This window comes from Cantharellus anzutake (assembly GCF_015039405.1).
Source record: "Cantharellus anzutake strain C23 chromosome Unknown EI90scaffold_56, whole genome shotgun sequence".
Taxonomy (NCBI): Eukaryota; Fungi; Basidiomycota; class Agaricomycetes; order Cantharellales; family Hydnaceae; genus Cantharellus; species Cantharellus anzutake.
In genome coordinates this window covers 393,880-413,827 of record NW_024067006.1, presented here as the reverse complement: position 1 = coordinate 413,827, position 19,948 = coordinate 393,880, and the positions used below count along the sequence as shown (strand labels likewise).

General features: G+C 48.4%; 2 protein-coding genes across 2 annotated transcripts; both read right to left on the bottom strand.

The window, feature by feature from the left end:
* Positions 1-736: 736 nt before the first annotated feature.
* Positions 737-1,572, bottom strand: EI90DRAFT_3129325 (uncharacterized protein; the record flags this gene model as incomplete). Its single annotated transcript, XM_039064185.1, has 2 exons — positions 737-806; positions 1,319-1,572. 2 exons carry the CDS (start codon positions 1,570-1,572, stop codon positions 737-739), a joined length of 324 nt encoding a protein of 107 aa, XP_038911966.1.
* Positions 1,573-8,894: 7,322 nt separating this feature from the next.
* On the bottom strand, positions 8,895-9,125 carry EI90DRAFT_2933468 (uncharacterized protein; the record flags this gene model as incomplete). The annotated part of the gene is made up of 1 exon (XM_039055095.1): positions 8,895-9,125. The coding sequence occupies one exon, from the start codon at positions 9,123-9,125 to the stop codon at positions 8,895-8,897; it is 231 nt and encodes a 76-aa protein (XP_038911965.1).
* Positions 9,126-19,948: the final 10,823 nt, after the last annotated feature.

Sequence of the window (19,948 nt, the reverse complement as noted above, 5' to 3'; positions counted from 1 at the left end):
TACTGTCTCACTGCCCACATTTCAAGGTGGCTTGGGGCTGCCTTACTAGGGGGACTAAACCATGTTGATATTCAGACTAAAGTTATATAGTAAGGAAACTGAATGGGTCAGGTGACAAATAAGGGCCAGCATCCGGGTCAGAGTGCATGGTCATGACAAAAATAAACATATGTATGACACTCCATGACACTCATGAACCTCCATGAGGCATCATGGCATATTGTGTCACCAGCCATCATGAACCTTGTCAGCACATGATGGTTCATGACAATTTGTCATGAACTGTCATGAAAACCAAAATTTTTAATGTAAAAAATGTCTGATTCAATTCAATTGTCATGACATGTCATGACTCCTCATGATTTCATGATGCAGGATTACAGTTTTGGAGAGTACCTCAAGCTGGTGGAATAACCACTGGCTGTTAGCCATGGCTAAGATAGTGGAGCCCTACAATGCACCTGATGAGTTGGAATTCCTGTGAATCTATGAACTCCTCCACTAGCATTTTGTTCTGCTGGTGGTAGGCAGTGAGGAAGGGATACTGGAGAACCCTACTCAGTAAAACAGTGTTTGAAGCTCCACACCACCTACTTTATTATTATTTCTGTTTGCTCTGTTAAACCTGAAGTGCACAGTACCAAACTGGCCCCAGTTTCCCTCCCACAAAACCCTCACTGAGGGGCCAAAAAGCACATCTATGTGATGTAGTAGCCCAATCTGGAAAGCATCTGTGCTAGTTACCAAGTGGGGGAATGTCCAGAGCATCAAGAGCCTTCCCTCCTTGTCTAAAATTTGGGTCGGGCCTTTGAGATTGGGCCTAGGAAAATTATGAGAAACTTTCAGCTTCATAACATCTTGGGCAAAGCTTGGACTTGCTCATATGGGATGGGACATAGCCATTGTAACACATGGGAATGAGTTTCCAGGCTTCAAACTAGCACTTCATCAGCCATGAATGTTTTTTGCCTGGGCCTGGAGACACCGCTTGCAGCTGTTTCTTGAGTGGAAAGCAGGGTGGGGGCAAGGAAATTGGTCACCTGTCTGTGCAACCTCCCTTTAAGCATGACTTGGGAGCGGCATCTGTCTTTTCCCTGCTTTTGCTCAGGGTGGGCTTTGTCATGGGCTTTTTCCCTTCACACCTTTTCTTCCAGCTTGCTGCATTGAGCACTTTCTTGCAACAGCTGGATGCAAGGAAGGCCATGGGCTTGGCAGGTGGGCTTGTTGAAGGGGCTCCATTAAGGGCAGGCTGGTGTTTTTGTCCCTACTGAGCAGTAAGGCAGCTTTTTTGGAGCACCTGAGCAGCCTGACAACTAACCTTTTGTTCAGCTCTACAGGAGGGAAAACCTCACCATCCTCAAGGTAGCCTGTCAGGATATCATCCTCATTGGGGGCCAATATAGTCAGTAAGCCCATATCCAGGGTAGAGCCTATACTCTTGTTGCTGAGATCCAAAGCAGCAGAAGAAAGCAAGCCAGGGGATGAAGGTGTTTGAGGGTAGCCATTGGCTGCAGGGGAATTGTTTCCCTTGTAGGCACTGAATGTTTTCCCTGTTGATAATCTAAGGGCCATGATGCTGTCCTGGAGTGAGATGGAAGTGCTTGGTGTATGTCAGGGTTCAGCACCCTGCCTTTGGGTGCCCCAGACTCCCTGTCAGGGCACACACTGTGACCTAGCCCAGACCTGCATCTGGACCCAGATCCAGACCCGGACCTGCACCTGGCTGCTGCACTTCCCGCATGCACTCTGCACTGCATGCTCCATGTGCTGCTTGCTCTGAGCCCCAGGTCTCTTCCTTCATGTGACTTCCAGATATTCCCAGAAGTTTTCCTGATATTGTGGCCACTGTGGGAAGATGAGAAGTTAGCTTCCTTCTCATCTCCTTACTGTCAGGGCACACCCACCTGACCCGGGTCCACCCAGACCCACCCGGCCACACCACACCCGCTCCCCGCTGTCTATCCCCCTCCCCCCTCCTTCCTCCCTCTCCTTCCCCTTTCTTTATTTCTTTCTTTTCATCTTCCTCTTCCTGTTTATTTCTTTCTATCTACATGGACCACCTTCCTTTGTATCGATGTACTATTGACCCGTCCGGCCCACACACCCCAGACGGCTTCCCGCTGTGCCCAGCACGCGTGCATGCAGCGGACGCTCTCGGGATCCCCCATGGGGACACCCAGATGCCTGCGGCTGCCTCCGAGGATGACGTGGCACCCATCATGTGACTCAAGCTGCATGTACATAAATGTACCTGAAGTGGGAACCGAAGAAGTAACCTTCTTCTCACATTCTCCACTTCAGGTAAGTAGTATAGTTTTCCCCTTTAATAATAATAACACATTCTCCACTTCAGACTGAGTGGCCAGGGACCACTGTCCCGGATCGGGCCCACCAGTATGCACGCCCACTCCACACCCCGCGATGGCTTCAGTGCCGGACATTACCCCCAGGCCCTCTCGACCCCGGACGCGTCCCTGACACTTACCCACAGTAGTAGGATTGTGCCCTGGACAGGGCTAGTTACATGTGAGGCTGTGGACCATAGGGGAGGGTCATGGGGACCTGGGAGTCATCCCCTGACACTCCCCACCCATTTCATTCCCCCTTCCATTGTTGCCTTGTTGTTGCCTTTATGCATCAGCAAACCTGGATGTGGAGGCCTGAGAGCTCTTAGAGCTTCAGTACTTTGAAATTGCAGGTCCCCTTCTCTCAGAGCTCCCCAATGTAGTCAAAGCTCTGACAAGTAGTCAAAGCTCATAGAGCTATATTTGCACACAGGGGACTATTATCTATATGAGCTCCCTGAGTGTTTAATTTATCTGATATCAAAATTAAAATTTAAGAGCATTGACTCTGGCATCATGTGATGAGTCACAGCCAAGTCCCTACCATGCAGGAAACTGAACAAACTGAGCTTAACTTTCAGCCCCCAATGCAGCACTACACACCAAGGGTATATAGCCAAATTAATATATAGACCAAATTTAGGGATATACATATACAGTTAATCTGAAATTACTTAAGGAAAATGAGGGAAAATGAGGGGAAATTTGAGGGGGGAATGGGGGGAAATTGAGGAGGGAATTGGGGGGGGGGGAATGAGGGGGGAATGAAGGGAAATTTGAAGGGGGAATGGGGGGGAAATGAGGGGGAAATTGAAGGGGGGAAATGGGGGAGGAATGAGGGGAAAATCGAAGGGGGGGATGGGGGGGAAATTGTGGAGGGAATTGGGGGGGGGGGAATTGAAGGGGGGGATGAAGGGGAAAATGGGAGGAAAATGAGGGGGAACTGGGGGGGTTCTAAAAAGTCAGGGAAATTTAAGGAAATTTCAGAAAATGGGGGACTTTCTAAAAATGGAGAATGTCCAAAAAATCAGAAAATTTGGGCTAAGTTAGGGAGAGATATTTCAGGAAATTAGGAATAATTGGAAAAGAAATTAAATCACTTTTTTGATAATTCAATGTGTATTGGAAAGTGCCAAAGTGGGGCAATGTAGCAGTGTATGTTTCAGTGTTAGAAAAGTCTCCCACCATGTTTTGGGGAGCCAAATAACCATGGCTTTTTGACCATGGGAAATTTGGTGTCAAAGGCTTGGATGATATCTGAAGAATACATCAGCTTTTTGTTTGCTTTATTGGTGGTATTTTTAATTTACTTCATTTGGAACACTTTTTTAAAACTGATTTATACCCTACATAACATGCATGGTTACACTGCCACACTTTGGTGCTTTCCAAGTCACATAGAATCATCAAAATTGGTTGAGTTTTGAGCAAGAAATGAGATGAAAGATAAAGTGCAAATTTTTGAATTTCAGAGTTTTCCTCATATTTTGTAAATAGCAATAAACAAATAAGGTGCTGATTTTAGTAAACACAAAAGGTATATGAGCTTTCAGAGCAATGACAATGGCCATTTTACACACACATATATCCATATTATCTTTGCACTACTGGTGCCAAAATAACTAAGCAGATTTCATGGAGATATGAAGACCATCCATTATTTAAAAACAAAAAGCTCTATGAGCTCATAGAGCTCATAGAGCTTTTCAAGTAATGATGCTGGCCATTTAATATGCATTTCCAAAAATGTATATACATATTATCTTTGCACTTCTGCATCCTTAGGAGAACAAAATCATTCAAACATTTAATTTTCTCCACCCAATGTGTAGAGGGTGCACAGCAAAAAGACTCAATTTGCTCACAGAGCTCCCTACCAAGTTTGCTGATGTGTGTTGTGTATCCACATGCATGGGATAGTGTGGGAACTTTCTGAGTGAGCAGCTCACCCAGAAACCAGCACTGCCACAACTGTGGGAACATTCTGGGTGAGCAACTCACCCAGAATCTTCCCACACTCACTGGGCACTGCCACCTGGAGGTTCCCTCTGGGTCACACTACACAACTCTAGGAGTTGTACAGTTGTGGGCATGTGGCCCATTCCTTTATATAGCAACCATGCAGGGAGATGAGACCTTTACCCTTCTTCTCATCTCATGCCCTGGATAGTGTGAGGACAGGCCAGATGGGGGTTGAGGTCAGGGAGCCTCTGAGTCCAGGGCTGGGCCCTGACAGTATATAAGCTGTAAGGTCGGTGTAGGTGCCGACCTTGGTGCCTCTTCAGTTCTCAAGACAATTGAAATATAGGTTGTACAGAACTTAGTATTTCAACGTGATGAGGGGAAGAGTGAAGTCCCCTTCACTCAACCCCGGACAATACATAAGTAAATACAGGAGGTACAACAATGAATAAATCAGGAATAATCTAAACCACCACCATTCCTTACATAAGCCTAGGAGAGCAGATCAGATGTGCTGAAAAAAGAGGGCATGCTACATACTTGCTTCCCAGAGGCTCGCAGTAGCTGGCCCCTTGTCAACCTCATGATGCCCTTGTACCAGTGGGAATCAAAAATTTCTGGCAACAAACTTATAAGTGGGGTTTTGAAACTAAGGTGCCCAGAAAAGGGTTGAGGTTGCCCTACAATGCTTATTGGGTCGCTGCAAGCAGGCTAGAAATCTAAATGCAAGCAAATTTGTGGGGAGGGAGTCTAGGGTGTCCTTAGCCCATCCTAGGTTCGGTCCAGGTGCTAACAGAACAAAACCAGTCACAAAAACTCTTTAAGAATTACATACCCCTGGTCCTTCTTGGACAATCATCAGGGATTCCTTATAATACTCAAGCAGTTAAGCTCAGGGTTTCTTCTCTACTTGGATCTCTCAGCACTACAGTCTCTTTTGTAGTCAAAAGGGAGGTCTCTCTTCCATTCCTATGTGTACAGGGCTTATAAACACATGGAATGGCAATAAGGTGAAAAAACAAATGAAAAGTAAATATAAAACAAAGGATCGTTGTTATGGGGACCATGTGGACAGTATGGCTGATGTGGAAGTTCAATAAAAAGAAAAACAGGAGAGATAAGTGGGCCATATCTGCTATAATTGCCATCCTCCACCAATTTCCATCATCACACCACACTCATCCATCTCCTCCTACCTGTAGCATCCCTTCCCAACCTCTCCATTCAATTCCCCAGGTCTGTAGCTTTCTCCCAATACCAAATTTGTCCCAAATGGTTGAGATTTGACCAAGTGGTGGGTGTGAGAATTGTGAAATTGGCCTGTGCACAGGGTCAGATGTCCTGGAAAGTGTCTGCAAGAGTCCCCATGTCAATTGGATCTTCATATGCATCCTTTGTGATTTTTCTGAGCACTCAAGAGTGCATTTTGGATGTTTGTTTACTTTGGTACAGCTTGTGATTTCCATTTTGGGCCAAAAACCAGTTTCGCAATCTCCCAAAGTACAGATCTCAGCTCTGCCACATGGGACTTTTGGCACCGCCACCCTCACATGTCTTTTGACATTGTGTGGAACCTCACAGTAAGATGAGAAATCGTCACCACCATTGCTCCACAATGGCTGGGTCGATCTGGATGAAATTCGGGGTATCCATGTTTAGTATTTTTCTCTATTTTTTGAACCCTTGATCGTCTCTCAGCAGCCAGTAGTGCCAAGAATAGTTTTTGGCTGGACCAATTCAGTACTAACACATTATGTGCAATTGTACTCCATTATAAAATGAAATAAATTGTTTTTATGCACCATGGGCATTGGTAGGTGATCCTCACATGTGGGGAACCCATAAGGAACGTAAACCACAAAAATACTAGCAGTGTAGGGTATAGTAGGTTATCCTGCTTACATCACACCAGTGTCATATCCGTGCATACCCGACCCCGACCCGACTTCCGGACCTCCACCCTCTTCACCTCCGGAGTCATAACCTACCGCTGCCGTTCCGATACTCACCTTCGGTCTTGGCAACACACCTCCTTCTTACCCCCCATGCCACCTCTACTCCTCCTTACCTCTCCGACCCTATCTCTGTCTGCTCCGATACTCACCTCGGACTGAACACCGCCCCTCTTGCCACCCGTGTTGAGCGATCCCTCCATACGTTAAAGAAGCCTCCTGAAGACTGTCCAAGAAGGACCAGGAGTGAGTACTGATTTAGTGAGATTTATTGATTGTTTCCTAGCACCCAGACCACGGCACAGTATTGGCACTGTCACCACCCATCCTTTCCCTTCCTTCTGACTCGATTCAGACTCTACCCCCAGGTCCCTACTCTTTTGCCTGGTGTTAGAACGGGGCGGAAACAGACGACTCCGGAGTGGAATCGGAGACTTAGCGTGGAGGGACCTTGGCCTCAGCGACTCAAGCGGAGCGCTGTGCCATTGCTGGTTGTCCTAGGGGTCCCTAATTTCGGATCTAGCAGAGGGAAAGTCTCTTGGGGGAATTCATGTCGATTTCAGACTGAGGTTACAAGTTACTATGTACATTGTATATAAGGAGGGGTCCGGAATCAAAAGGAGCGAGGGTAGGACGAAAGGAGACAAAGGGAGATGGAAAGAGGAACGACACCGAGGGTCAAGGGTTTGACTCAATGGTGTTTCTCAAAGGAGGAATGAAGGGCCAAGGCCCAAGGAGGAAGGAAGGAGGTTGGGAGTGGGGAATGGCTAGCTGACTGAATAGAAAGGAAGCAGCAGCCCAAATAGGAATGAGGGAGAATAGCGGAATTGAATAGGACAATGCAATAGTTGCAAGGTCTGACATAAGTCCGGAAAGTCCGAACTCGGAAGTTAAACTCCGGAATATTGGCAAACATAATTAAATGGAATGAGCTAACCAATACAATGGGTATAAGCGGAGGTGGGGTCAAAGTCCGAGGTCGGAGCTAAGACCGGAGGTTCCGGAGACAGAGATGTGAACAGGATTCTGGAGCGGAGGTCCGGAGTCGGGAGCATAGGTTTTGTGTACTCGTCTGGAAGGTGTCGAGGTTGGGGTCGGACCCGGAATGTTCCGGAGTCAGACCGAAGGTGGTGTCCGAGCCGGAGGTGGGATAACCTCTTGGGAGTCGGCAAGGAGAAGGTGACGGAAGGGAAGTAGGGCTCTGGAAGTCGGAGTTTGGAGTTCCGGGAGCCCGGAGCAGAGGTCGGAATTGTATGGATATGACAACTACTTCTTGATGCCTGCATTTATCGACAAAATATGAGAGTGTTACCACTCATGTCGATACCATAAAGGTGAGGGTCACACGAGGGAGACACTGCTCGATTTTGTGACATGCAAGTTGCGATTATTGTGCACTCTCTACCCTCTGGCTGACATACCAAGTCAGGATATCCTGAAGGGTGAAGTCCAAAGGCTATTGGAGGATGTTCCCAGAGGTTGGTGGGCCCACGTCAACATCGACCATCTCGAGACAGCGGAGGCACTCCAACAAATGGTCATGCTCAAACACGACGAGCTGGTGGCCACCGAAGAGGTCAGCATCAATGCCATTGCCAATAAGGTCGCCAGGTTGAACTTTGAAAAGAACAAATGTGGAACAGATCAAGTAGAAGCTTGAAGTGCAGCTGCAGTGTCAGAGAGCCACACCTACCCCATGAGTGATTTCAAATCACGTAAGAAGCTGCCTCGACCCTGTAGACATTGCAGGAGTGCCCTGCACTGGGACAATGACTGTCCACCTCGTAAGCCAGACCGGACCAAGAGTGATCGCAAGGATTGAGGTGGCCCTTCCAAGTTGGAGCATTCCTATCGACGGGTGTATACTGCCTTGGTGGAAGGGCAGGAAGCGGAATTTGCAGTCGCTTACACTGTCAGAGACCGGGTTGAGACGAGAGAGTGTCTCCATGGTGGAGGGCTTCGGCCTCAGCAACTAGTGCCAGGAGTGCTGTGCCAAGTAACATGTCCATGCCCTAACTTACTAACTGGCAACCAGAACTCAAAGGGGGTAAACTCTAGTTGATTTTATTACTGAAGTGTAACCTATGTACAAGTTGAGTATATATAGTTACAGCGAGGGCGGGTCCGCAAATGGTGGAGCGGAGCTAACGGTGTTAAACATTAGCCGATTGAATATTACCAATGAGTCAGGTTATGGGGTTAATGGAAAGGCAGGTGATAACCCAGAAACGGAAAGGAGGGATAGGCCCAAGGGTGGGCTCTGCAGGGCAAGCAAGTGTATTGCCCAGCGGAGGCGGGAGTATGCTAGCAGACGTCGGAGCTGTCTGGAAGCCTTCGGGGCTCCGTACTTAGGGAGGCATAGGGGTGAGTGTTATTATAATAAATAATGAAAGATTTGTATTTTTTTATATCTTATTATATAAATTATTATATTTATTATAAAATATTAATTTACTTATATTAAATATAATATAAAGATATAAGTAATTATCCATAGAGATAATTCTAAATATATTTATATTATTTTATTAATAATTAGTTTGTCTAGCGCAATTATATTAAATTTTTATATTTTTAGATATACTGACGTATTAACTTGAGTATTTTGATTTACTATTTCATTGTTATTAAGTAGTTATATTATAAATAATTTTATTCCCATAGAAAAATCAGATATAACTAAACCTTCACCAAAAGGTATAACTCCTAAACCTAATAAACTAAATACTAAAGTTAATATAGGAGCTAAATAGAATAATACTTTATTTGCATGAGCTGGTACTATTGTTTCTTTAAGAACAAGTTTTAAAGCATCACTAAATGGTTGCAGAATAGGTAATAAATTGAAAGGAGGGGTGGTGACCATCAAGGGGTACCGAGGGGATTGTGGAATGTGGAAGCTCTGAGGTTAGTGAAGAAGGAGCGGAGGCAGAGCAGAGGAGTCAGAGGGATCAGAAGTCGATGGCCGGGGATGGATATGACATACACCGAGTTTTGTACCCTGTCCAACTCAGATCCTGTGGACGTACTAGATGTAGAGAGTCCCGAAGAGACGCTGTAGGTGGGCACAGCTGGTACCATGCAAACAAGCTGATTATCGCAATTCTACCACCCACATCAAGCACCCCACTTCTGAAACACATTTACCACTGTTTCAGATACCCCTTCCATGTTTCCCATATTTTTTCCGATTTTTTTCAAGCCATTCCTGACCACGCACAACCATCAGTTTCCAAATTGGGCAACTGTCACCGGCCCGCATATTCCGCCGCTTCCTCCATATCTCCATCAATTCTCCACCGATCCGGACGAATTTGGTATCGTTGGAAGGCCCTTGTCAACACGAGTCGAACGATGTTACGAGCGACGGATTTGGTTCAGCGGTTGAGGCGATCGCCATGTTTCTTTATTTCCTTAACAACGTCAATATTTCTTTGATATTGCTTTTTTCTTGTTCCTTGTGGATCTGTTGCCATCCTAAACCTGTCGGATCATTCGCATTTCCACGTATTTCTTTCATATTTATAGTTACTGTCAGAGACCAGGTTGAGACGAAGGAGTGTCTCCATGGTGGAGGGCTTCGGCCTCAGCGACTTACGCCAGGAGCGCTGTGCCAAGTAACACGTCCATGCCCTAACTTACTAAACTGGCAACCAGAACTGAAGGGGGTAAACTCTAGTCGATTTTATTACTGAGGTGTAACCTATGTACAAGTTGAGTATATATAGTTACAATGAGGGTGGGTCCGCAAATGGTGGAGCTGAGCGGAGCGGAGCTAATGGGGTTAGACATTAGCCAATTGAATATTACCGACAAGTCAGGTTATGGGGTTAACGGAAAGGTAGGCGATAACCCAGAAACGGAAAGGAGGGATAAGCCCGAAGGTGGCCTTTGCAGGGCAAGCGAGTGTATTGCCCAGCGGAGGTGGGAGTGCGCTAGCGGACATCGGAGCTGTCTGGAAGCCTTCAGGGCTCCGTACTTAGGGAGGTGTAGGTAATAAATTGAAAGGAGGGGGTGGTGACCATCGAGGGGTACCGAGGTGGTTGCGGAATACAGGAGCTCTGAGGTTAGTGAAGAAGGAGTGGAGGTAGACTGGAAGGATCGGAGTGAGTGGAAGTCAATGGCCAGGAATGGATATGACAGTTACCCTCTTTCCTGTATTTACAAAAAGGACTCCCCCAACAGAGAGAGGTGCTCCCCAACGAACATGAAGTTTTAGCAGACGTTACCAGCACCCAGAGTGGTGAATACAAAGCCAAAAAGGTTCAAGACATAGTGCAGGGGCAGAGTTCCCCATCAGTTTGATTATCAGTGAGATTTACAAGTTTATCATTTTTATCATATAGCACCGGACCATTTCTCCTCCCCCCTCCTCATCATCCGAACCTCCCCTGAGCATTCCCAACAACTGTGGCCCCCTCTCTTTCTCGTTAGGGTGGTAGATCCCTTGCCCCCTTACAACGCCTGATGCCTACCTTGTTGCATGTGCTTGGGGTGAAATTCCCCATGAGGAGAAACTCATCAGTGCAACCAGGCCATGGGTGAAATCTATGAGGCACACAAGTTGTTCGATCGTCCCCTGGGTCAGCAGTCCCTGGGATCCGATGTGCGTAGAGTGCGATGTCATGTGAATGCCATCAATGGCCATGAGGTCGAGGCGTTGGCTGATTCTGGAGCCACCTGCATGCTGATGTCTGCTGAATTATTTGATTGCATCAAAAGTGAAGGATCCAGACTTCAGCAAGGGATGAAGCTGAATCTGGTCCAGTTGACTGGAAAAGCCAAATGTCAGGGTTACATGGTCATAGATCTTTATCTACCATCACAGCTGGGGCACGTCCTGTTGCGGGATGTGGAAGTCTATGTCCTCAAGGGCATGACGGTTCCATTGCTTATAGCTGAGGATGTACAGACAACCTACCAGCTGCACACAATGCACCTGCCTGAATGTGAATATTGGCAGGTCGCAGATTCAGAGCACCAGGTTCCCCTCAGGAGCCAGTTGCACCATCGATCAGTTTATCAAGTGACGCTATTACCAGATGCACCGGCCAAGGTCAAGAAGACAGCGAAGTCAGGAACTGGGCACCTGAAGCTAGTTGAAGATGTGACCCTAGAACCGTACACAGTGAGACAGGTCGAAGTTGCAGGCAGTTATGACAGCAACTCAGGAACACGTTTGGTCAAAGGTTGGAGCAGCCAGTGGAGCCCAGGAGGCTATTTGTGTCAGGGTTCAGCACCCTGCCTTAGGGTGCCCCGGACTCCCCACCTACTTTACCCCCTTTTATTCTTTGACTGTTGCCTTGTTGTTGCCTTTGTGTGTTGTGTACATGCGCGCACGGGATAGTGCGGGAACTTTCTGAGTGAGCAGCTCGCCCAGAATGTTCCCACGGGTCACAGCCACAGTTCTGGGCGAGCAACTCGCCCAGAACGTTCCCACGCTTGGCACTGCCACCTGGATGTTCCCTCCGGGTCACACTACACAACTCTAAGAGCTGTATAGTTGTGGGCATGTGACCCATTCCTTTATATAGCAACCATGCGGGGAGATGAGACCTTTACCCTTCTTCTCATCTCATGCCCCGCATAGGCAAGTGTATATATTCCCTTTCTTTTACTATACATCTCATGCCCCGCATAGTGTGAGGACAGGCCAGATAGGGGTTGAGGTCAGGGAGCCTCCGAGTCCGAGGCCGGGCCCTGACAATTTGCCACCACCTGTCATGCTGGTAGGCACTCAGAACCCCATCCAATTGCCTCTGACCAACCCAAACCCGTACCTGATCAGACTCTCCAAGGGTGAAATTGTCACCACTATGCAATGACCACGAGAGGTCCTAGACCGTGCAGACCAATTGACTGAGAACCAGCTGCACAAGTTCACTAGGAAAGGCATGCTGTATCAAGCCATGATTGCTGGCTTGTTGACCCAAAAACAACCAGAAGTTGAGGTGGATGCCCTTGAGTCTCTAGTCGGGCCCAAGACTGCAGAGACGCTGTAGGCAGGATAATCGCCCACTTGCAGTGCCGGCTCGGATACCCGTTTCCATGATTAGAAAATCCCTTCCATTCATGCGACAACTCGATACGGATTCGGTATCTAAAAATAGTCCTGATTCGTACGATTCTGACGATATCTAGAACGTCCCAATCGGTGGAGATTTGACGGAGTTCCGTGTTGGAGAAGTTAGGCACAGCAGGTCACGGGCATGTGCGGGCGTGGGAATCTCAAGCGGCAACCCAGAATTCCAGCCTCACTCGTTCCCACAGCGTCTAATAAATTGGTAAAAATGCTTATCGGCTGTGTGAAATTTATCTCCGGCTTCATTTCCAATTTCGGCTCTTAATTTTGCAAATCCATTGAGATATCGCTTATTTCCTTATATTTTCGTATTTTGCCATCATTTCAGATATTGATTGATATTCTTTTATTGTTACTGTTACCCTTTTTTTTATTATTTCGCCTAATAAGGTATGCAGGTGCCATATGGTACCAATATTTCCCATCTATTATTCTAAAAATAATTGTTCCTTATATCCTGTACATACCGGATTCTGGAATAGAAGTTCTCCCCTCCCCCAATTTCTCTATGGTGCTAGGACGCGCTAGAGAGGGTGTGAGTGTGTGGAATTCCAACAGTAGGAATAAGGGCAGTGATCTAGCTCACAATGAGTGAGTAGTGGACACTGAGCCCGGACCTTGCGGAAATCCCGGAGAACCCACTGCGGAGTTAAGGATCGAGAGAATAGCGAGTTTAGTCAAGAAAGTAGGATTTTGGAGAGTTTGGCCCCACGAGCTTAGTCGGCATAGAGAGCCGCGAGCCCTCTTTCAACGCCACCAGGGGAAGAGACACAGCCAGAAGCATTGACCCAAGTTGTGGACATTAACCCAGAGCTATCCCTCAATGAAAAGGAGCAGCTGAAAAGGATCGTGTGGCGTCACACCAAGGCTTTTGCCACGACTGGTAACTTGGGACATTATGACGCCTGGGTCCGCATATCATTGAAGCCTGATGCCAAGCCCATCTCTCTCCCTCCTTACCATGCATCACCACTAAAGAGGGAGATCATCGATAAGCAACTAGACTCTTGGTTGGAACTAGGAGTGATGGAGCCATCACGAAGTCCCTGGGGTGCTCCCGTCATAATCGTCAGCCAAAAAGGGAAGAACCGGCTGTGCATAGACTGGCGCAAGCTCAACGAAGTTACTATACCCGACAAATTCCCTATTCCAAGGCAGATGGACATCTTGCAGGCTCTGTCAGGGGCCCAGTACATGTCCACCTTCGACGCCCTGTCTGGATTTACACAACTCAAGGTCGATCAGGAGTCGAGAGACAAAACGGCCTTCCGTACTCACAGAGGGCTATACCAATTCACCAGAATGCCAAGAATGGACCCCCAGTGTTCCAGAGAGTGATGCAGGAAGTCTTGGCTCCCTTCCTATGGCAATTCACCCTGGTGTATATAGATGACATCATGGTCTACTCGCTGTCCTTCCGCCAGTGTCAGGGCACACCTACCTGACCCCACACCCCGCACCGCACTGCCCTACTCCGCTTCCCCCGCTATCACCCCCTGTCCCTCCTTCCTCACTTTTCCCCTTTCTCTCTCTTTCTATTCTACAGTCGATTTCCCTTTTCTCCATGTACCACTACATACCTAACCCCGTTCCCCTGATCGCCGCATGCGCCACGCACACTCCTGCCTACCAAGTGGCCACCTCCGGGATCTCCCGAGGAGACACCCAGGGAGGTGCAGCTGTGCGCAGAGATGATGTGGCCTCCTCCACATGACCCTGACCACATGTATATAATAGCGCCTGGGGTGGGAACAGAAGAAGCAGCCTTCTTCTCAACTTCCCACTTCAGCCTAAGTGGTTGGGGATGCTCACCCTGGGATGGGACCGCCGCTATGCATAGCCGACACCTGTCCCATTGAGTCCCTCGCACCGGGACCTTGCCGCTTTCAGAGCTGTCCCTGACAGCCAGCACCTAGAACATTTAGATAAGGTTCTGGGAGCGATAGAATCAGCTGACCTTACACTCTCTCCACCCAAGTGTCACATGGGATACCAGAGTCTCCTGTTGTTGGGACAGAAGGTCTCTCGACTTGGACTATCCACTCATTGTGGGAAAGTCCACACCTTGCTCGAACTCAAAGAACCCTGCAACCAGAAGGCACTGCGCACGTTCTTAGGGATGGCCATATACTTTGTAGCATTTATACCCCAGTGCTCACTCATAGCACGACCGTTGTTCGACTTGCTAAAGGATGGTGCACCTTGGATCTGGAGTGAGGACTGCAAGCAAGTGTTTTCCTTGCTCAAACACTCACTGGCTTCGGCCCCTGTCAGGGGACATCCGATGAGAGGTTTAGGTTATCGGCTCTATACAGACACGTCTGACATGGCGCTGGTGGGAACCCTCCAACAGATACAACCCATACTTGTCACGGACCTGGCAGGTACCAGGACCTATGACAAGTTGAAGCAAGCGCACGACCTAGGGAACCCAGTGCCCCACCTTGTAAAGAAGTTGAGTGTCGAACACAACGATCGTCCTCCAAGGATGGGCTGGGCAGCTAACTTTGAGGAATCCATGGTCCATGTGGAAAGAGTGACAGCTTACTGGAGCCGCACCTGTAAGGGCCCAGAAACCAGGTATTCGGCCACGGAACACAAGGCTTTGGCAGCCAAGGAAGCGTTAGTTTGTTTTACACCATTTATCAAGGGTGAAAGACTATTCCTGGTCACTGACCACGCAGCCCTACAGTGGGCCAGGACCTTCGAGAATTACAACCGCCATCTAGCAGCTTGGGGATTAGTTTTCATGGCATTCCTGAACATGATCATAGTACACTGCCCGGGTTTTGCGCATTCTAATGTGGATCCGCTGTCAAGACTGTCCCGGGTGCCTGAGGCAATCAGCCCTGAAGTGGAAGGGTTTCCCAGCCTAGAGACGAGTCTAGCACAAGGGGACATAACTCAGCCCTGGGTGGACTATTTACGTAAGGACCAAGCGAAAAGGACCCTCATGGTCACCCAATCAAGGTCTATTGCAAGTGAGAAGTTGGACCTGTCCGGCGACCCCGATATGGAGAGCCAAGGGGAGAAAGGTCCAGTTTCCAACCTCCAGATGAGCCTTGCCCCAGAGGTCATGAAGGAGTTTCAACTTGCCTATCTCTCAGACGAAGAATTCGGCAATACCTACAGCAAGTTGCTTGAAGGTTCCTTGGGTGGTGGGGCACACCAGATCTCGGATGACGGTTTGCTATTGTGGGATGACCCCCAAGCCAGCCGATGAGTGTGCATGCTGGCTCATCTGAGACCCTTGGTCCTCAAGGAGTTCCATGACTTACCCCATGAGGCTGCTCATGCAGGGGTAGAGAGAACCCTCAAGCGTCTGAAGGCCAAATGTCATTGGAAGGACCTCAGAAAAGATACTAAGCAATATGTGGAGACATGCGATGTATGTCAAAAGATCAAGCATGACCAAGGAAAGGCCCCCAGTCTGCTGAAGTCCTTGCCAGTGCCTCAGTTACCGTATCATACAATAACGCTAGACTTCGTAATGGGTCTCCCAGTGGTGAAGAGTGACGTTCGTCTCGACGCCATCCTAGTGGTAGTTGACAAGCTCACCAAATATGGACATTTCATCCCTTGCACTTCTACAGTAGATGCGTGAGGTTCGGCTGATTTGCTGTGGCACCACATAATCAAACATGTGGGACTACCTGTGGTTATAGTCAGCAACAGAGACCCAAGCCTTAGCCAGCATCAGCCGAAGGCCTGCCCCCAGCAACTCTGTTGTGATCACTGACGCTCATAGAGTGGATCATGCCAGACTAGAAGCCATTGAGATCGATGCAGAGCCTTTCAAAATCGCTTCATCACATAGTATGTGGTTGAATGGTCAGTTTGGGGCATCAGATCCCATATTCTCCTATGTACCTGTTAGAAGCCTGGGCTCTGGTCCTCGTCTGCTCGATCGACTATGGTTACTGGTTCCAGAAGACCATCATCTCAATGAGGTGGAAGTGTTGAAAGAAAACCATAACCAAAATGTACCGCCCAGAGCCCTTACCCCGCTGCTAGAGCGTTGGCAGGCAGCCAAGATGGCCGCACTCGCAGCTGAGGCCCACTCGTCCCTACAACTACCAGCAGAATTGCATGACATCATCTACAGAGTGGAATCGGAAGCTGGAGGAGACCACGAACAAGATCAAAACGCTTTTGCCTTCCAATTCGCTCCATGGCAGCATCCGATTATCATAGTAGCTCGATATACCTACATCTTACACATCATCTCTCTTCTTGTGGCATTCGTTAACTTCGTCCGGGCATGAGACCACCTGTCGCTGGATTCCATCAATCTGGATCGGGAAGTAGACTGGTTCGAACCTCCAAAAGGAATAATTGTTGAGGATGGCTCCGTCGATGACCAAACCACATTGGAATTGCTCGAGCTGATGCTGTATGTGGCATGTGGGTTGGCCTGTCACCAGAAAAAGGACAACCACCTGGAAAATTTTGACTCACCAGACCACACTGCCAGGACACGGACCCTCATAGCTCAGCACCTTGGAGACTCAAGGTTACAATGGTTCTTTGACTGGCCCATGTGGGAAGGCCCCCCAGACCCATTACCAGGGATGGAGGATCGAGACTCTTATTTGCGAAAGCTGACATGGCCTGGACCACCCACATCCAGTCAAGATCTTTCCACTCTCAAGCTGGTCGAAAGGAGGCACTACCATAGAGCTTTCTATTACATGGACATGGGACGATTCATGACTTGTAACGAGGCTTCAGATGTGGTGTTGGAAGATGATGTTACAGGAATGGGTTCTGGGGAACCCAACCTGAACCGTTCTGCTCACGGACAGAGGTGGCTGCATAGCCGTCAAAGGGAGAGCAGGAGGAGATCTGAGGCCGGGTGTACTAACGGTGTTATGGAAATGGGAAATTCCCATTTTTAGCCTCTTATGGCCTCTGTACAGTATATTATCATGTGACATGTATATAATAAGAACTTAACCAACAACAATCACGAAAATCCACACCTTGTTAATGTCATTGTAAAGACAACTGTTAAACCTCTGTTACATTAACTGTAACACTATTTCGATGTCACGGCCACTCCCTGCACCTGGATGCTATAGAAATGGGCCAATTAGGCCCCATTTTTATAACAAATGGTAACTTGGCGCTCCGAGGAGTGTACCAGCAGCAGGTGTGGTGACATGCTAGCGGTAACTTGGCACTCCGAGGAGCATACCGGCAGTGGGTATGATGGGGGCTCCATGAGGGAGCCACCTAACAGTTGGCTAGCAGTGACTTGGCACTCATGTGAGCGTTGCAAGAGGGCTCGCGGCTCTCTATGCCGACTAAGCTCGTGGGGGCCAAACTCCCTAAACTCCTACTTTCTTGACTTAACTCGCTATGCTCTCGATCCTTAAACTCCGTGTGGGTCCTCCGGGATTCCGCAAGGTCCGGGCTCAGCGTCCACTACTCACTCGTTGTGAGCTAGATCACTGCCCTTATTCCTACTGTTGGAATTCCACACACTCACACCCTCTCTAGCGCGTCCTAGCACCTTAGAGAAAATTGGGGGAGGGGAGAACTTCTTTTCCCAAAATCCGGTATGTACAGGATATAAGGAACAATTATTTTTAGAAATAATAGATGGGAAATATTGGTGCCATATGGCACCTGCATACCTTATTAGGCGAAATAAATAGAAAAGGGTAACAGTATCAATAAAAGAATATTGATCAATAACTGAAATGATGGCAAAATATGAAAATATAAGAAAATAAGCGATTTCTCAACGGATTTACGGAATTAAGAGCCGAAATTGGAAATGTAGCTGAATAGAACTATTACGCAGCCGATAAGCATTTTTACCAATTTATTAGACGCCGTGGGAACGAGTGAGGCTGGAATTCTGGGTTGCCGCTTGAGATTCCCACGCCCGCACATGCCCGTGCCTAACTTGCCCAACATGGAACTCCGTCAAATCTCCTCCGATTGGGACGTTCTTGATATCGTCAGAACCGTACGAATTAGGACTATTTTTGGGTACCAAATTCATATCGAGTTGTCGCGTGAATGGAAGTGGTTTCTGAATGTTGGAAGCGGGTATCTGAGCCGGCTCTGTGCGTGGGCGATTATCCCGCCTACAGCGTACCGGTAGTGTGGGTTGTTGGCACTCCTTGAGGGAGCAGCCCAGTGGTCGACTATCAGTTACTTGGCACTCAAGGGAGTGTACCGGTAGTGTGAATTGTTGGGACAAGTGTCAGGGCATGCTGCACCATGCCACTCCCTGCCCTCTCTTTCCCCCCTCCTCCTTTTCTCCTTTCTCTTTTCTTTTCTATCCCTATATGGACGGCCTCTCCCTTTTCCATATTTGTAGCATGGACGCATCCGATGTTGAGCACCCCGCACAGGTACTGCAACGCCGAACGCGCTGTGCATCCTTACTTGTATTTCTCTCCTCTTACACCTGGGATAGACTGCGGAGTTGCCTGCGACGACCTGGCTTCACCTGAGGTTGACGTGGCACCTCCATGTGACCCATTTTCACATGTATATAAACCTAGCCGAAGTGGGACCAAAGAAGCAGCCTTCTTCTCATTCCTGCTTCAGGCAAGTGTCTCAACCTAGTTTAGCTTTTCACCTTAATAACAATACATGCCCACTTCAGCCTAAGAAGCCGCACACAGACACCAGCCCGAGAGAGGGTCACCCATCATACGGTCTCACCGTCCTGCCGCTGCCTGGGCTGTCAACACCGAGCGTCACACTGCTACCCCCACCCCTTCAGAGCTGTCCCTGACAACAAGCAGGTTGGTTGACTAGCGCACGGTAGTGAGTGACCATGGGAATTAGGGCCTGCAGGTACGTGGCCAAGCATCCTGGGGCTGCTTGAGTCACTTCTCCCTCCCAAGAAGGGAGGAAAGGCTGTAGGACCCGGTAGGGTACTACAGGAAGGGTAGGAATGGGAGCTCAACCACCCAGTGGGGGGGTGGGAGCAGGAAGGGTGAGGTCCGGTGTCTGAGCACTCACCGGGTCGTTGAGGTTTCCTCATGGATTGTAAGAATATTGATGTAGACATCAATATTGACCAAGTCAGATGTTACAGGGAAGGTTTACAGGTGGTGGCACACTGGGGTGACAGTTACAATCACTGGGTGATAGTCTGAGATTGTATATTTGATAAAGAGAACAATTCTGGCATCTGCCTTATACATCATATGACTTCTAACTATCTAATATAAAAATCACAATGGTCAAAGGAAGTCCCTTGAAACTCAACAAATCCCCCAGCCAGCACCAAAATCCAGTGGGAAAGCTTGGCATGGGGTTTGACAAAGAAATAAAGTTGGAGGGGCTAAGGTTTGATTGTGTCATATCCATGCATACCTGACCCCGACCCGACTTCCGGACCTCCACCCTCTTCACCTCCGGAGTCATAACCTACCGCTGCCGTTCCGATACTCACCTTCGGTCCTGGCTACACACCTCCTTCTACCCCCCACGTCACCTCTACTCCTCCTTAACTCTCCAACCCTATCTCCGTCTGCTCCGATACTCACCTCGGACCGAACACCGCCCCTGTCGCCACCCTCCTACTACTCCTCCTCCTACTCCGCTCCCCCTTCACAACACCTCCACCCTCCCGTTAT